Source organism: Falco punctatus (genome assembly GCF_963210335.1).
Source record: "Falco punctatus genome assembly, chromosome: 6".
Lineage (NCBI taxonomy): Eukaryota > Metazoa > Chordata > Aves > Falconiformes > Falconidae > Falco > Falco punctatus.
In genome coordinates this window covers 10,712,909-10,731,564 of record NC_137585.1, presented here as the reverse complement: position 1 = coordinate 10,731,564, position 18,656 = coordinate 10,712,909, and the positions used below count along the sequence as shown (strand labels likewise).

At 40.8% G+C, this 18,656-nt stretch overlaps 2 protein-coding genes across 8 annotated transcripts in view; both read left to right on the top strand.

Annotated features, from left to right (window-relative positions):
* VWF (von Willebrand factor) overlaps positions 1-8,248 on the top strand; it is a 143,112-nt gene extending 134,864 nt beyond the window's left edge. Inside the window, exons 50-52 of the mRNA XM_080391421.1 lie at positions 1,470-1,509; positions 6,012-6,109; positions 7,905-8,248. Of these exons, the coding sequence (XP_080247547.1) occupies positions 1,470-1,509; positions 6,012-6,109; positions 7,905-8,093 (327 nt within the window). The 3' untranslated portion in view covers positions 8,094-8,248. The remainder of the gene's footprint in view (positions 1-1,469; positions 1,510-6,011; positions 6,110-7,904) is intronic.
* Positions 8,249-8,349: 101 nt separating this feature from the next.
* The window catches only part of ANO2 (anoctamin 2), a 209,877-nt gene continuing 199,570 nt past the window's right edge, over positions 8,350-18,656 (top strand). For all 7 annotated transcript variants that reach the window (XR_013928773.1, XM_080391425.1, XM_080391424.1 and 4 more), the window contains exon 1: positions 8,350-14,157. Coding sequence is in view for 6 of the 7 variants with exons in the window: in XM_080391425.1 (XP_080247551.1) it covers positions 14,139-14,157 (19 nt within the window). In the remaining variant the exon portion in view is untranslated. The remainder of the gene's footprint in view (positions 14,158-18,656) is intronic.

Sequence of the window (18,656 nt, the reverse complement as noted above, 5' to 3'; positions counted from 1 at the left end):
TCTCTGTGAAGCAGCAAAAAATAGAAAACAATTGTTCTAACAATGTTTTCAGTTGGGTATCCAGAGCACAACTACATGGCTAATTATGCAAGCTGAGAGAAAAGTCAGATCATCCCCTTTTTTCCTATGAATATGCATATGAAATGCTAAAACATTTTTATTTCACCCTAGTATGAAGTTAAGGAAGGAATCTTCACAATAGGAAGAGCTCAAACTTCCACATTCGCAGTTGTTTGGTATAACGGTATAATAAAACCCCTGCTCAACATGTCCATCCATCTTTCCTGAGGCTTGAGGTTAGCCATCCACTGAGGAACAGAGTGCAGGTTGGGGTGTAGCACATGGGGTCCTGCTTTTGCTCATCTAGCATCACACAGGTGTTTATGTCACCTGTCCCCATTTTCTTGGGCACAGAAGGAAGCAGGAAATATTTGCCAAAGCTTGTGCCCAAACCTCTTTCTACATTCACATCAAACTAATGAAGGATTTGATATGTATAACGCAGGAAGAATGAGGCTTCTATAGTGCATTTCTCACTTTGTGAAATCACTATACTACTCAGTTCTGTTATACCAACAAAAATTTAGAAAAACACCGGCTTATGTTACAGGCTTGGGGTTATTATTGTATTCTAAAAATCTTCATTGAAAATCAATGAATAGTTTATTTTTTAATCAGAACTTCCCAAACTGCATGTATTCTCCTCCCATCCAAAATATATGAACTAGTTAAGCTATAAAATTAGTGTATTTCATCTAGTTAGAGGAGGGAAATTTAGGTTTTTTTAATTAAAAAAGCCTCCAAACTTTTGCATTTAAGTTCAGGTTTTTAATGCAACAATGGCATCACCCTGCAGTATAAATATTTCTCCATTTTTTCCTTTCACTATTGGTTTTTATTGATTTTTCCACCATACATATATTTCTGAGAATTATTTTCTACATGGTAGTAATGAAACAAGAAAGCCAAACTTTTTGGCTGTTAAAACTTGCCTGACAGGTGTGATATCCTATGATGATTTGCCTGTACATTCTCAGCTGTTGCGGAATAGTCATGCTTTCACCTATTTGCTAAAAAAGTCAAGAGGGACTGTTTAACTTCCTTTGTTACACAGACATAAGACTTGAGCGCTGTTGGTTTTGTCACTCTGGTTCCCAGAAATTTATTTGTAGTCAATGTCTTTACTTTAGAAAGCTTCTAATATAAGGTGAAAGCAATATTTTTAGGTGTTGAACTTGCTAATATGGTCAATTATTTCCAATCAGCTATGAACAAATACAATCACAAGTTCAAAACCTTAAAATGGATAAAGAAATGATTGCTAATGTAGATTTATAATTTTGTAGAATATAGAAATACAATTTTCTTGCTTAACACCCTGTTTTAAATGTCCCTTTCTGTTCCTCTAACAGAAAAAAATGTGTATTACTTGTGCTAAAATAGAATTTTTTCTTTTTATATTGTTCTAGGGCAGAATTACAAAAATTGGCAATACCTGCTGTGACACATGTAAGTAAATAAGCCGAACATTTTCTATGGACATAGCAGAGTGTAAACTACTGGTTCCAGAGCTACATTTTACATAAGATGCAGTTTAATGAAACAAAGCTAAGCAAGGTTGTTAAAATAGACCATCACATAAGTCTGCCCTTTGACTGGGATACTGCTGTCATGTTTGTTCCCTAGAACATGTGTTTTGACAGTATTCACAAGTGCTTAGAAAGAAATAGATACGCTCCACGTTTTATGCAGATGTTAATTATGAATGTTTTATTTTATTGTTCATCTAAGGATAACAGGAACAGTATTGCATACACAGGTTGACAAGTCACATAACCTGATACTGAATATGTGAGGCAACCACTTCATGAATAATCAATCAACTTAAAATTAATTTAGCAAAAAAACCCTGGTGGCAGTAGTGTAATTTTGTTTGGTTTTCGATAACGTAATACCTAAAAAATGGTAGGGGAAATGCTTGTCAAAGGGGCATTCCTATTGAACAGCCTGATTGCATCTTAAATGTGGCAGTTTAGGACTCAGTCCTGCAGCTCTTAATTTCATGCATCATTGTGTAGATAATCCAAAATGTCAGTCAGGCTGTGAGTGTAAGAAGGGTTTCCTTACATGAGGAAGGATTGCAGGGTTGGCTTCTCATTTCTAAAATGAATTTGATGTTTTTGTGAACAGGCAACTTCTCAGTTTTCTCCTTTGTAAGTAGAACATTAATAATACTGTAGCTCATATAAAATAAAAAACAACAAAAGATTGATATTCTTTCCTAGGGTCAGAATATCAACATCTTGCCTGTGTTCTGTTCTCTCTTCCCCCCCACCTCCCATGCATGGGCTAATAAATAAAAGATGGGCAGCATAGCAGCCCATCACCACACTGGCACAGTAACTGCTGTAATAATACCCCTGATGAAGGATGTTAACTCCCAGAGTTTGCAGTCATTGCATCTGTAGAATCACTGAGTTCCAGCTTGAGAAATAGAGAGCTATTGAGATAGACTGTCATCAAACAGGTCAGACAGGTAAGAGAGCATTAATCTACCAGGCTTTAAGTAAGGAATTCTGAAAATTATTTATTAACAAACACGGATTTTAAGGTTTAAAAGACAGGGTGGCTGGCAGACTCTACTAATTGAGAATGCCTTATCACTGCAACCGGGGAGAGGAAAAAACCAGTTCCAAATGAGCACGGCTCGATGCATATATGCATTTAACAGTTAGAGTGATTTAAAAGAAATACCTCCCTTGCAGCAGCACAAGCAAACTGATCTAAATGAAATACTGTGTGCCTAAAACTACCCATATTGTATGGGCCTTCAGATCCTTATTCCCACTGATGTTCGATTAGATATAACTGAAAACTGGAAAGTCCCATATTACAGTGCAATCCTATTCCTGGTTGTTTATTCGGGGCTCTTTATAAGGAAAAAGCCAACACGCCACATCCAGCCAGCTAACCATGGGTTACCAAATGAAGAACAGTGATTAACACATAACTTTGAATCACACAGATACTTCCAGATGCCAAGCTCAAACTCTCTTTCTCCTCTGTATTGACATCTTTCTGCCAGGGAACTCAATAGCAACATGCAGTGTGTTACATACTCTGTAGAGAACATGAAGGCTGGGCAAAGCTACTATAAAACCAGAGTAATTTCATTATTCTTAAAAGTCAGGTAAGAGAATAACGGGTTTCTCATGGACACAGATACTTAGATATAGTAAGTAACTCAGATATAGGTTACTTTGCCTTCCCAGGTCTTTCAGATACCTCAGTACCATAAAGAACTGGGCAAAGATTGTTCTCTCAGGTTCAAAGCACAGTTCAGGGTGATGCCTTTGGTTCAGTAGAGTTCCATGTGGCTTTAGGCAGAGGTTGTTTAAGATGACAGTTTCCCTTTCTATGTTATGCCTTGGCAATTTGTGTTCATTAGCGTGTCTGAAGGCATTGTTTTAAGAATGTAGGAGCACATAAATGAACAGGCTTATTTTCTAATTAGTTTTTTGTGGTACTAGCAAAGGACTTGATTGTTTGCAAAGGATATTCCTTATTTTCCCACTTAACAAAGAAGTTGCATCTCTGCTTCTTACCTTTTTTACTTTTTGATCTTAGCTGCATGTGTCACGTTAAGTTACAAGCACTTGCCTTTGCAAAGTAGGCACAGTTTAGAAAAAAAGTAAATGAGAGCAGTAAGTAACTGGAGACTAAGTTGGTAAATCAGGATCAAAGATGTGATGAAGCTGTATGGAGTCTGATGACAACTATTTCATTTGAGCTTTTCAGTTGTGTGAACACAATTGTGTATTCCTTCCAGGTGGACAAATTTTATCGAATGAAGTGATTAAATCATTAAAAGAAAACTGGTAGTTCCAGCTCTTGAGCCAGAAATGCTTTTGAAGGTTTTTTGGGTGTGTTGCCTTTTTTTTTTTTTTTTTATGAAATGCAAAACCTTAGCAAGGCACAGAGCCAATTCAGTGCTAACATTCCCACGGAAAAGGTATTGCAAGCTATGTTTGCTCCTAGAAAGATGGATACATTTCAATTTGTGTATTTACTTAGTTGCGCAGTTGGCCAGCTGAATTCCTTCAGCTCTCTGAAGAGTTGTGTAGTATGTTAAAGATAGTCCACTATTCTGGTAAATACAGAAATTCCATTGGTTAGCTAGAAAAGAGGAAAAGCAGGAACCTGTCTTTACACAAAGGCATAGAACTGCATTAACACTACAAAAAGCTGCTGTTTGCAGTGTGTAAAATATCCCCTTAAAAAAGCATTAGCTCATTCACGAGTCTTTAGATGTGGACCAAAACAGACAGGAGTGTCTAAAACAAAATATTCTGGATTAATCTGTGTCCGAGCATGTCAGTGGCGAAGTTCCCTTCAGAAATGGAGGAGCAGAGTCACTGTTGACTACTGCAGTTATCAGATCATAATTAAATCAACCTCACTTCATGGAGAGAGATTGCAGGTTTCCTGAGCTTGCACGTAACAAATCCAGACCTACTGCCTCTTGTGTGGATTTCTTGTTAGATGGAGAGAACCAGGGAGAATTTACCTAACACTAAGAGCAGAAAGTATTGGAAAACAAGTATGACTTACTGAAGACAGTGCAGTGGCAAAGTTCCAATTGACCCAAATTTAGATTTTCACAGAATTAGTTTTCTAATTTTATATTTCCCCCCCCCCTTTTTTTTTTTTTTTTTTTGGTACATGAGTTTTCTGTAAAATCCACCATGTGTAAGGACTGTTAGGAGTTGTCATATCTAGGAGCCTGACAGAGGTGAGGCTGCCAAAGCTCCATGTCCCCAGGTCCAGGTAACAGTGAAGCTGAGCATGTATCTCAGTAGGCACACACACAAATGCATGCATACAACATGCACACACACATTCTCTGTGTACACACAAACACTCAGTACTCTGGCAAACGCAAAAACCACCCACATGGTTATCCTACTCTCCCCTCTGGCTGATCAGGATGAAGGTCCTTAGTGGTGTTAGGCACTCACTCTGTCCAGTAACTGGTCCTGCATCCCTGCCAATCTAGACTCACAGACCTGTGGTCCAATTCCAGTTGCTGACACTTATGCCTTGATACACATCCGCACAAAACTGGGGGTCCATCACACAGAAGAAGTAGTTAGAAATGGATTTTAAGAAGACAGGACAGACTGCAGTGATAAAACGTAGTGCCAGGTCAGACAAGTTTGGACCAGCAGCTGTTTAACATGCAACCAGCACCCTTTATGCCTTTATCTATCCATTTTTGCATGCTTGTTCCTCACCAAACCACCTTAATACCTCTCTTCCCCCACCTTTGGTTCTGGCTCTATAAATCTACAAGTGTGTCTTGTAGAATCCCAAAATGTTCTTCCCTAGCATCGTGTAAGGAGTCCCACACAGTCTTGAAGGCAGTGACCCACCTCAGTCTGTAAAGTGATCTGGAGAGCTGCTCCCACTGACTCATCTTGAAGGGCATCATCCCAAAACAATGGGATCTGTCTCCTGTAACAGCCCCAGGAATAGCCAGGTCACGGTGCTCTGTTTCTCTGGTTTGATTGTTGGGGTTCCCATGTACATCATCTTTTTCCTGTGCACCTGCTTGCCCAGTGTACCATTGACCTATAATTAAAAGGAAAGTTATTTAACACAGAAGCCAACAGGTAGAAGGCAGATGTTAGGTGGCAAGTTGACTTTTAAATCAAAGCAGTCAATTGAAAAGAAACACAAGGGAAATGTTGCTTTCTAGTGGAATTTTAGGGCTGTAGTGTGATATAGTCATACAGCTCTACATTAATTACTCTAGGCAGCCACACCTAATTCTCTTGCTAGGGATCTTACCAGTAATGATATCTCACTAACAGCAATTTCAATAATAAGGGGAAGAGAGTTAAAAAAAGCAATTGTCACCAGTGTCAAACATTGTTGTTTTTTTTTGTTTTTTTTTTTTTTTTTGTTTTTTGTTTGTTTGTTTGTTTTTTTAAACAAAAAAACCTTTGTAGGTGTGGAAGTGGAATGTCGACCAGTAAGTACAAGACTGCAGTATAGGAATATGAACGGATGTGTGGCTGAAAAGGAAGTGCCCATTTCCCATTGTGAGGTAAATAACAAAAGCAACCCCCCTACCCCAAGACTTGCCCCTGCCCCCTTTCTGCCTTCCACAAAGGAAACCTTTACCTCCCCTATGGCTTCACTTCAGTAAGTCAAGCATCAGTTTCTGTCCTCATTCATTCACTCAGTGTAAACCTCACTGGCACTTACTTCTTAAAGTAATTTCATGATGCTGAATTTTCCCTATTAAAGGCAGTGTAAAAAAAGGTGCATACCTTAGACATAAAGGCTTTGTTTGTATCACTCATCAGAAATCAATGACTGTGAAGTGCCTTTGTTAGTACTTTCTACATTAAAAATAAATAAATAAATTCATCTTAATATTGGTGAAGATGGTTTTCAGATCTGACTCTACAGTTAAGCACACATATCCCTCTTCAGGCTCTGAAGCTGATTTACGAGAGTGTAAATAAGTATTTAGGTACACGATACTTTAAAAGGCATTTAAACTTGAGTGCTATGACTTGACTACCATGCTCTAGCAAGCTTTATGACTACTCTATTAGCCTGAGCACTAAGCTGTTGTGTTCTACATGTCTTGTGCATTTCTTCAATAATTAGATCAAAAGTTTTAATTTCCTGCACATCATTGCTTACAACTTCTAGGGCAACTTCCATTTGAAACAGGAGCATGGCTTCCCTTCTGGATGGTTCTATCTCTCTGAGACTGGGAACCAAAGATGACATTCTCTTCCCAGACTGGACTGTAGCAGGACAGGTGCTGTGAGATGACCAAGCTTCATACGATCCAAACTATAGCATACAAGGGCAGCAGTCAAGAAGATGGCTTGCACCCAGCCCCTTGAGCATTCTCTTTAGTTAAGGCAGTAAGCAAAATAAGTCTCTTTCCCATGACTACTGGGAAAAGAATGGGAACAGTAAGGAGAGGTATTAAGGGCATACATACCTGGGTTTCTCAGATAGCTACGAGGCAAAGGACCTTCATTTGCTACACAAGTCTTAATAAGAGTGGAAGCTTTAACAACAACAAAAACACCTACCTTTCATAAAAAAAAAAATACATAAAAGTATTAAAAGAAAATCTTGACTTCTTGTCCTGTCCACAGAGTCAATGTTAAGGTGTTTAGCCAAAAAGCCATATATATTGAAATTTCCCCTCCAAAATTACAGATTTTATATTATGAATCTGGCTATATATTGAGTAAACTAAATACTCCTATAGCTGGTATTGAGTACTTTTTTTCTAAAGTCCTCCCTGATAATGCTATGCAATTTTTTTTTTGTATTAATCTCAGAAAGAAGTGCACAAGGCCACAAAAAGAAATGTACTCTAACAGCGGTTGATGTGGGGGCATTTGTTTTTACATCATGAAAACTTATAGCTACAGGCATTTACAGCTCAGTCTAAATTAATGAAGTGTCCAGACAAGTAGAACAAGGAAAAACAGCAACCAGCAGGACAAATGGATGTATGGTTTGCATCATTTGGGATAAAGCACTTTCTGAATGCATGATTTTATGCATCTGATAATCATATGTGCTTAGAAGCCAACACAATAGCTCTGGACATCACCTGTGATATTTGAAATTATAGACTTTTTTTTGTGTGACCAGTTTCTTCACCTCTCCTTTGCTATGTTTATGCTCATAAGACATGACTTTCTGACCAACACCCCACACTCTGGAGTCAGATACCTGTTTCTGGGTTCGTGTTTTACAGCAGTGGACTGAACTCCAGGCAAAGTTGTCTATGGACGTTTCAAAGGGAAGAACCTGGTTTCCAATCGCACTGTTCAAACTTGGTGTCTCCTTTTTCCATTTAGGGCAAGTGCAGAAGCAATACCAGATACTCTGTTGAGACAGGGAAATGGGAAGACCTGTGTAGCTGCTGTACAGCCACTCAAACCACCACAGTCACAGTCCCCGTCCGCTGTGCCAACGGGACAGTGGTGCAGCATTACATCCCGTCTGCATCACAGTGTGAGTGCCATTCTCGGAAGTGTACAGACTGAATATTTCCAAGAAGCCCACTTGTTTAATCTCAAGTTTTGCAATGATTGGACTTTACAGTGCAAGCCTCATTTTCTCTCTATAGACCATTTTATCCAGTAGAATCCTAACTAACTCGTTGTATCAACATAGTAAACAATAAAACTTACTAGCACAACAGAGCATTTTCTGATTATTCTTTGGGTAGTTTATAGAAGAGATATTGCAGATGGTATTCTTCATCTTCCCCATGGAAAGTAACCCACATCATTGAAAAAAAAATAAAAAGCAAACCCACAAAACAGTAAGAAACAGTTGCTTCTCCTTAAAGAGCATATCCCAAAGTATTTAGCATTGTCTCCAGACATCACACTTTCATTCCCTACTTCAGACCTTAGTGACACACTGTGGACTTTTAGGGTTTTTGTCTTTTCCCCCTCCAGTCAGGGAGTACAGTAATTATGTCTTTAGACTTCATAGTATGAGGATGATGGTTATGGCTATAATAATATAGCCACGGATGGTTACGGTTATAACAATATTGGTTGTGGCTCAGCCAGTCGAGTATTTCTGCAATGCATATACATCTTTCTCCTGAAGCTGAATGTAAAGAGGTTGTGTGCTGAGGGAAGGCTGCATAACTTCTGCAAGTCCTCAGTACTTGTGAGTGGGGCGGAGTGACAGCTCTTATCTGTTCACTTCAGCACTTCTAGAGACCAACTTGAAGAGGAAGCTCATGAGTAATCTCACTTATTGCCAGGTACCACAGCTTCATCTGTTGCATTAACTACAGAAGTTAGAGTTCTCTCAAACGCAGGATTATCGGTGCCAGGTTTGAGTTAAATCCTGCTAAATTTATCCCTGGCAGCAGTAACTAAATTCCACTTGGTCTAGTCAGGCCATGGAAGACAGAAAATTTTCCAGAGAGTTGTTGATCCCAGTGGAATCTAGTGCCAGTCAAGCAGTTTCACTGGGAAGTACTAGTTTGTTAAAAAATTGAGAGGGGGAAAATAGTTCATTCAATTTGCAGTTTTGAAAGATAAGGAATATTTAAACTTCTAATTGAATTAACTTTTTAAAAAATTAATATATGTAAATAGAGATAGGAGGTGTATTATTTTTTAAAAAAAAGCACCCCAAACTTTCCATATGTTTTTGATGGAATCACTGAGGCTTATTAATAGGTTATGGGTGAGAAAAAAAGCATAGTTTCTCCAGCTCTAGCAGAAGTGTTCTCAAAGTAGTGAAAAGCATATATAGAGGTCCTGAAGAGTAAGAGCGCTCCTAAGAAGTCTAGAAGAAAAGATCAGGAAGTCAGGTTACCTCATGCAATTTTAAGGTTGGCATCTGTAGAAATGGAAGGCATTTCAGAGGACATTTTCACCATTGCCTCTAGGTCACAGGGATGAAAATTTTGAGATGAAAAGCTATTGCTCCTCACACGAATGCCAATGTCACATGATTGAACGGGTCAAAACACTTCCCCATCTGCATGAATGGCTCCCTTTGGGAGCAAACAAAACCTCCCTCTGTGCTTTCAACTAAAAAGGCAAGTTGTGTTCCTTTTTGAGAGGAACCAGGCAGATCCCTGCTTCTTTTCTGCCATTCAGCTGTGGATTCAACACATACTGAACTGTAGGCCCTTTTTTCCTTTATTATTCATTCAAGACATCCTCTGTTGCTGGACAGTGCTAGGAGAAGTGCAGGCCTTTTATGCTTCTCTGGTTCTTCTGCTATGGGACCACAATAACCCCAGGGAGACAAACCAAATTTTAATTGGCACCAGCACCACTTAATGCAGTAGATCCCTGCCACTAGTTTTCCTCCATCCACACACTAGTTCCTTGTGTCTGGCTTCAGATATTAAGCTCCCCAACAGATGGATTTTGGTCACCCAGGTGATCAACTGCACAGCAGCTCATCTGAAGCTGCAAATAAGCAACTCTTGGAACAGCAGCCTGCAATTTCAGGGAGGATTAGAGAAAAGGAGCGGTTAGGGGGTAAAAGGCAATGTCTTCCTCTTCCCCTTACTATCGCTGGACTGCCCCTTTGTTTCCGTCGGTGCCCTCACCCAAACTGACCTTCTTAGCTCGTGAAAGCTGACAGGATTGCAGCCTAAGGCTTCACGGCTGCAGACAGGTCTTCTAATCAGATAATCATATGTGGCAGGCACCACCTTATTGGCATGGGAAAGATGCACAGAGGCAGATGCACACTTGTTTTGAACTTCTGAAAAGGAGACATGCACTGCTAGTATTTTCCACCAGCAACAAAGTGGATGGTCAGATCTGTTCAACAAACAGGCAAGCATTCCTGCTGTCATCACTTCTACCTCAATTAACAAGAAAAATCTTGTGGATCTAAGCGTCTCCAGAGACAAACAGACTAAAATAAAGATATTTGTTTTCAGACTAAAGCAAGTATTATTTTTTCTTAGGGAGCTCCAGATTATTTAAGGGAATATTGCTTGGTTGTAGGACCAAGCTCGTAGCAGAGGTAGCTCAGTGTAATTGGATAAACAGAACTGTATTAAGACTTTACACTAATTCAAGAATATATCCCATACTATGTGGCTTTTCACCTTCCTTGGTTGCAGTTTTGCTTTCAGGCATCCATGCCTGTGTATGGACTAAAGCAGGTGTGCAATGCATCCCATGAGAATTCATTGGTTTTTCTTACAGAACTGGGTTCTGTGGACTTCCCTATGATCAATATGTTATTGTTCAGGCCTGGCTAGGACTTACATATTCCAAACAAAGACAAAGCCCTGTTGCACCCATGACCAGAAGGAGCTTCTTCCTTGGAAATCCTGTCATAGACACAGACAAGTGAGAAAGAGCAAGAGCAAGGGAACATTATAGCATCTCCCTTAACAGACTGAGAAGGCACATACATTATTGGCCTTGACCTGCTGACATGAGAATCAAACTTTTTCAGGCAGTCTGCCCCAAAAGAGCTGTCTTTCTTCTGAGGCTCTAGCGGTGCCAGGACGGAATGGGCTCCGACTTCCTCTGGGCAGGTCTTAATTGTCTTTCATGCAGCCCAGTTCCAATTAGTGCAACTCTACTGTTTTCAGAAGCATTCTTTCCTGGCAGAAGTGAAGAACTTAATCAAGCCTATGATCAAGTACCTGCTTAGTAGAGAGCTGGTTACTCTAAGAGCAGTAATGTGCCAGCACATCAGACAGCCCTGTACATCAGACTGCTCCGTTCGCATTCACCAGCAGAATCCAGGCTTTGAGGAACGTTGTTTTTCAACTTGTACATACTGCTTCTGAGTCTTGATGGTTTTGAGCTAGCTTAGCCTTTGTCTTTCTGCCAGTGGTTCGGAATGCATCCCAACACTTCAGAAGACTGGCTGGATCATTGAGCATGCTACAGGATAGATTTACAGGAGCATTAAATGGATTTGGGGAGGAGTCTTATATAACTTCTTAATTATTAAAAGCGTATAATCTCTCTGCTAACTTTTATAGACTTGCAAGCACCACTCCCCTACAGCAGGTGAAACACAATCTGGTATATTGGTATTATTTGTCACAGCTCTGCATTATCAACTAACACCGTAGCCAGGTACCTCAGGAAACACAGTGATGTCAAGATATGATTTTCTCCATTGGAAAGTGTCCTTAAAAATAGACTACAGACCCAGTTCCATTTTAACCACTGGATATTGCTTCCTATCATATTGCTTCCTGTGTATATTATTTATTACCTGAGCTAACTGTATTACCTGTAATGGACCCATCCTTATGGCTTATAGGAGCTAGTAGTTTGAACCTGTGCAGGCAGTTTTGTGTCCACAGGGATTCTGGCTCCACATACCTGTATTATTCCAAAGTTAGTGGGTATGCCTTTCTGTTTTAGCATCTAGTTGATGCATCATATAATGTGGATATAAAATTGCATATTTTCCCCACAAATTTTCATTCCCCTCTCCCAGAGATAATTGTATACAAAGCAGTACGATTGCTATTTATCCAGGAAGCAAATTAATTGGTTATAAAAAATAAAGGGGAAAAGTGCTTCAACAATGGCTTCCCTTGGTGTATTCTCTGTTTTCACTTTGTTAGCAAAAAGTTACAAGGAGCTTAATGTGGTTGCACCATTGTATTGTACCAAGCAAGCATGAACTACACTGAGATCTGCGCAGCTGTGGAGCAAAGCTATCAAGCAAAGAGCAGCTAATTTGTTCAAACGGGTGAGATGGTTTTGCAGTCCAAAAAAATTACAGGCACACCACCTCAAAACTTGTATACATGGACTAGTGTACAAACAAAAGCCTGTATGAGGTAGCATCCCACCTGCTGGTGAGCTAGTGAGACTTTACACACTGCAGCTGAGATCACCTTTCTTTTGTTTACTTTTTCCACCCAAATTTCTGCAGTCTAATAATTTTTTAGATTAGTCAGTCCAGAAGCTGAGGCATCCAGTTTGTTCCCTGTTTTGTAACTGCAGGCAGTTTCTAAATGAAGTTCTGAGATTAACGTAAGATACTGGAAGGGTAAGAAGAATAAGTATTTGATACCTGTTGATACATTACTTAGAAATTAAGAAACGTCATTCCAAAGGAGGGGCTAAGAAGAGTAAAGCTACATAACTTTTTATATCTGAAGACATTATTTTATGTAAATACTAAAGCAAGTGTTAAAGTGATCTGCAACTTTTAATTTACTCATCTTCCCTTTATGCACAAAGACCCTAATCATTACTTTTACCCTTTTGGCAGGGGTAAATCAGAGTGCAGAAAAATTTGACTAACCTGTATAAAGCTGTTCAAGATGGAGTCAGGGTTCCTGACCCCTCTCCCTTTTAAGTAAAATCAGATATATAATATTAGTGTAGGTTACACCTAAAATTCCTCACGTGTCACTTCAGTTGAGCTGAAGTAAACAGATGAACACAGTCATCTAATTTAATCTCATTCTCTTTGGTCTGCCTAAATCTGTTTCATAAAAAGGACAACTACCTAGTGGCAATTTTCCCAGAGTTTAAAGCAGTGTGTGCATTTCTTAGCCTTGCTGGAAAAGTATTACAGCACCCAGCCCAAGTTTTGGGACACAACAGCAACACGCTCCCTGTATAAACCCAGTATCTGTTAGCATAGCCACAGTGCATCAATACCTCTCCTGTGATATAGACAACTGCTATTCTTGCTGGTCACGACACAACACATGATCTTAATTCACAAGCTAGTAAAAGTACTGTATTCAATCACTGAATAAATCAGTTTCCCCTCTCACACTGGAGAAACTGTCATAGTGTCATAAATAGGCTAAATGAAGGAAAAGATTTGAACTCCAAATGATTAGCAAATAAAAGCTGCTTCTCATATGGCAATAGTCATCAATGACTTTTCTTCCCAATACATTGTTTAAATGGTAAGTTTGAAGACTAAGCAGGATCCATCACCTGTTCTGATTAGACAGTTGATTACAAGATAATCCGCTGAATATTTCATGCAGGAATGACAGTGCTGCATCCAGGCAGTAAGGTAACTTGAGTATTTGAGATAAGCCTTACAAAAAGGTTTCTGCACTTACCCACTACCTGGAAGCACTGTAAAGCTTTGCAGATATAAAGACACTCTTCCCCACAAAAAACACCTCCAAGATAGCCTAATCCTTGAATAATGGGGTTTTTGACAGCGCTGGCTCTGTTGTAGAGCCCTGGTTTTGCATTAGCTTTTTTTCTTCCTCTCCTCCACTCCCTCTCCACTGCATTCTGGGGAGTTAGGACAAAATATGCCTATTGTTATGTTGGTTGTTGAGGCATTATGGAGCATGGAGACAAGATACTGAAGTTTCAGCAGGGAATCGCCATGGCCTCCCAGGTCATGAAAGTTTTGTCTTTTTCCCTCTCTTTCCTCCGTGACGATAATCACCAAAACAGAAGGTCTTGCTAATTAGCTTCAGTTCGTGGTTTGCTTAAAGCAGGATCAAGCCAGGATGGAAATAGCTGCTAGTGCTGTTCACTGCTTAAGCCAGTGCAGAAGCAGATTGTGCACACAATCAGCATAGCCACATCCTATTAGCACTGACACAACTTCCAGCCAGACCTCCAGGCAACATGGAAACACACACGTCCGGTAAGTTTATTTTCTGCTTCATTGTTAATTGCTGACTATGAAGTTAAATAGGTGGAAAGAGGGTGGGGAACAAAGACAGGAATACTTTGAAAGAACTTCTCTGTCTTCTTTGAGGACATTTAAAAAAAAATGAAAAAAAGAAAAATCTGTGGCACAGGTTACATACAGACAGCTCAGAGATAGTTCTTTTCTTCTGAAGCCTCAGGAATACAGCTGTGGGTCAGCGTTGTGATGCATGTGGAAAAGACAATCACTAGGCAAATGCCTTGTGCTGGGCTTCTGCTCCTTCCATCTGCATTTGCCTTATTGCAATGCAATTGGAGGAGCAAGCAGTACCCTTTTTCAGAAGACTGTGCAGCAGTGAGCTTTCAGTACGCATGCACAAGGAACAAATTTGCTCAGTGCATAAAACCTTTGTGTTTGAGTTCCCAGTGTACGAGTGTAGAATATTGTTCACTGCTGATAGTGTCACTATTACTTTACTGCTACAGTCAAAAGCCCTGTGGTTGTTTCCACTTCATCTCATTGTTTCTGGGGCTGTAACTCTGCTGTGAACTCCGAACTATCACACAGGTCACAAAATGGTGCAATTTCTGTGCCCTCCCATCCAGTTGCCTTCCTAAAATTATTTGTATAGCAGACAATAGTGTACAAAGAGCCACTAGATTTAATGCCTGCTGCTGATCTTTGTTGAGTTATTCCAGTGTCCTTTTCCTAACTCAGGTCTTTCACTATTGGAGTTAGTCCTGATATATAAATTATGTCAGAAAAACCAGGTAATTTCTGTAACCTTTGCATGTAAAGTAGAATTAAAAAAATAACAGGAGGGGAGTCGGTAAAGTTATACACAGTCACAGTCGTATTATGCAGATATAGCTCCATTAAGTCTTTGGGCAATGCAAACATTAAGGCAGCTCAGGGCAGTTCCCACATCTATCTCTACAGGTCTACTCCATTTCCTTCATTCTTGATCATTCAGATTCATGACCTTCTACTCCTCAAGAGACCCTCTGGCTCATGGCGTGTACCAGGGGTGAGGGAGCATCTCCATTAGCTCACGTATGTTCTTCCTGCTCCTGACGCCAGAGGTGAGGGCTCCTGGGGCTAGTGGCTACCAAAGAAGCACAACCACAGGCTTTACATTTGCATCTGTGACTGTAACTATTCAGGCCAGTCAAAACTAGCTAGGAGCCGTGCTCCCCCTTGCCTGCCCTTGCCTGTTTCAGGTGCTGCAATGCTGTTTCTGGCAGCAGTTCAGGGGCGGACTGTCGGGGCCCAGAGCACAACCCCCTTCTAGGCGTTTAGGTGGCCATGTTACAGTTTAGCTGGCTGAGTCCAAGCCCAGCTCCTTCAGCAGCCAGAGCTGTTGTGAGGAAAGCTGGAAGTGAGAGCACGCCTCCCTTTCCCCTGGGAACTGCTTTTAAGCTGAGGCTTTACCCCTCGCCCCCGCCGGTGCTCCACCACAGCTAAGCTGTGTCTGCACCTGGTCTCTCACCTTTGCTGGTTTGGCCCTGACAGACCCCGAAGCTCTGCTTCCCAGCTTGACTGGGACCAGCCCCATCACCGCTGCCTTGCTGGGGGGTCACTGCGCTGCGCCTGGCCCTCATCACTGTCTCCCCCTGACCCTGACCTGGGCTTGCTGCTCTGCACCTGGGCTCCCTGTCAGCAGGGTCACTCACTGCTCTGCCCTGTCATGCTCTGCTCCAGGCTCACCTTCCCTGGTGGAGCAGATGGCCGTAGGCCACCTTTCCTCTAAAAGAACTGCAAGAGAATTGTTATTATCCATTCTGTCAGTAACACTTCTAAGAATCGGTGAACACGCATTCACTGACAAAGGGCCAGAAGGTTATGGACAAGTCACTTTGAAACTATAATGACTCAGGGAAGCTGTTAATATACAGTAAACAAAGTACATGGTGATATGGGAAGAAGCTCAACTTCTGCCAGAATCACTTCTTGTGCACAGCTCCACCAAACCCAACACAGCTACAGCTGAGAGTGATTTCCTCCACTGAGTCTTCAAGACTACCATTAGTGCCTTTTAAGTATCATAGGGATTAAAGACAGACAAGGCTTTTTGGATTGTCTCTAATGCTCTCTAATGCAGCATGGTACAAATTACAGCAAATTTCAGGTAAGAGGCTATGAAGCCTACCATGAAGAAGAGGAACTTAAGAGGAAGCTTCTGAGAAATGGAAGCATAGGTGTGGCTTGGAGGATAAGAAGTGTTAAGATAAGATCAGAGATGGAACAGTCCTGCTAAGACTTAAGGTAGACAGCACAGTCCCACACAATTCCCTCACTGCTTTCTATCTTTATCACATTGTCCCAGCCATATACCCTGGGCTGGCAGACGTCCTGGGCAATGAAATTGGGAATGCAACCGAAGGGTAGAAGAAGTTGAGCTAGAAGCAGAAAACAGAATTTTTCAGGTTTGCCACTTCCTACCTGTTCTCCCACTGCTGAGTTTCCACCAAGAGACATGAGATCCAAATTTGCAGCCTGCCGTTTGAGGGCTTATACGGTACCTCTCAGACTGCAGATGGGAAGGGCAAAACTGCCTCTGACACATCTTGCCTAATGCCTTTTCCAGCCTGGGTACATCTGCCTGTCTGGACCCTCTTCCAACATCATTTGAAACGCCACATCCTGAGCCCCCAGGACAGTCAGCAAGGAGAATCTCTGGGTAGGAATCAGTATCTCAGTGTTGCCCCTTAACATTTGGCTGTACATAACACAGCTTCTTCTTTCCTTTCCAGCCCCCAGAATACAACTGGAGGAAAAAGACTCATTATAGAGAGAACCGTCTACTGCTAAGTTTAGTTATGGGACTGATTTTAGCTAAAACAGTTAAGTAGGAGGGGACTAAAGAGCTAACTAGTTCTTAAACCGTCCTGAAGAAAAAAATATCAGATGTCTGAAATTTAATGGTCAAATGCTATTCTTCTTTTATTCAAATCAGGAGTTTGAGAATACTGCAGTAATGCAAGTTATCTTTGGTGAAACCTGCTGGACCTTTTCCTTCAAGTAATATTGAATGAAGAATGGATTTCCTACGTAAAAATTTATTCCTAAACATTTCCTTTGATGGCTTGTTTCCTTTAAGCTTGACCAAAGCTTATTTAATTAACATGCATTCCCTTGTGTCTGAAACTCTTAACTGAAATATTAAATAACAAGCAGTATTTTGAAAGACAAGGGGTGGCAGCTTAAAAAAGAAAAAAATGCAGTGCAATGAAAATACTTGTGCACTTAAACGGACATGACTGGCTGTATTGAACTCTGCAACTCTAGGTGGCAGCGGGGTTGGAACTAGATGATGTTTAAGGTCCCTTCCAACACAAACCATTCTGTGATTCTATGTTCAGAACTGGGAAGTCATTAGCTTGGAGGGGACCTAAAGAACACGTGTAAAACCATGGTACATATTCTTATTTATACATATTTCCTTTAAAGAAGATATGTTTAAGTCAAGCTACGTAGAAACAGTGAACTCAAGTAGTTCTTTTTCCTACCTACTTGGAAGGTGGACTAAATGACAAGTTTGCCAAACAATGCTCCTGAATCGCAGATGTTTTGAACAACCTTCCAGAGCAGCCTGTGCAAGGTATACTTCTGCCTGCGGTGTCTTTCAGAAGCGCAGCCCATTTCTGATACTTCGGTAGAAAGAGAGGAGGATAAATGAAAGGCCAGTGTCTGTGCCCTGGGTGGCCAAACCATTTACAATGCATTCTGCAAGTAGTTGTGCCTATGATAATCTGATCATCTGGACCGCTCAGACTGGGTAACTGGCTGTTACTCAGGATTTAATACAGAGCTCCTAATTAGGCAGACTCGCTTACTGCATATTTCACAAGCAGTGTGGTCTTTTAATACACTCCCTCAGTCCTTCCACTTTTGGCAGTATGCGCAGCTGCTTCATCATTGCACTTCAGACAAGAAACTGGCGAGTCCAGTGGTGAGGTCAGTTGGTGCACATACAGCCAACCTTTATGTTTACAAAAAGCAGAAGCAAAGGAGTGTTGAGAGACTGAGTGAGCGTGTAGATGATTACTGCCTGTGAATTGGCACTGGAACGAGAGCTGGTCATCGATCTCTGTCCTGGAGGTACCTTGTCCTTGGAAGCCATTTACAACTTAATGAAGTTTGACTGGAGGGATGGCTCCCAGGTTATTTTTCTAGAATGAGTGTAGTTCTTGAATATTTGCTTTCTGCGTTGAATTCAAGATTCACTCTGCTGCTGTTCTCTGGGGAGATATATGTATGTACCAAAGCTATGCATGTGTGCATGTGTAAAAAAAATATATATGCACATACATACACACACACACAGCTTGTTTCTATTGATACTAATTCCTCTAGAATATTTACAGAATGAGAACACATAAGGCCAGATGTCATAAAGACTTACAGGGTAGATTGAGGTCAGGCAGCATCTGAAGCAGAAGCCCCTGAGGTGCTGCAGTACCACAGGCAAGCACTGTCAAATGTGGAAGTCA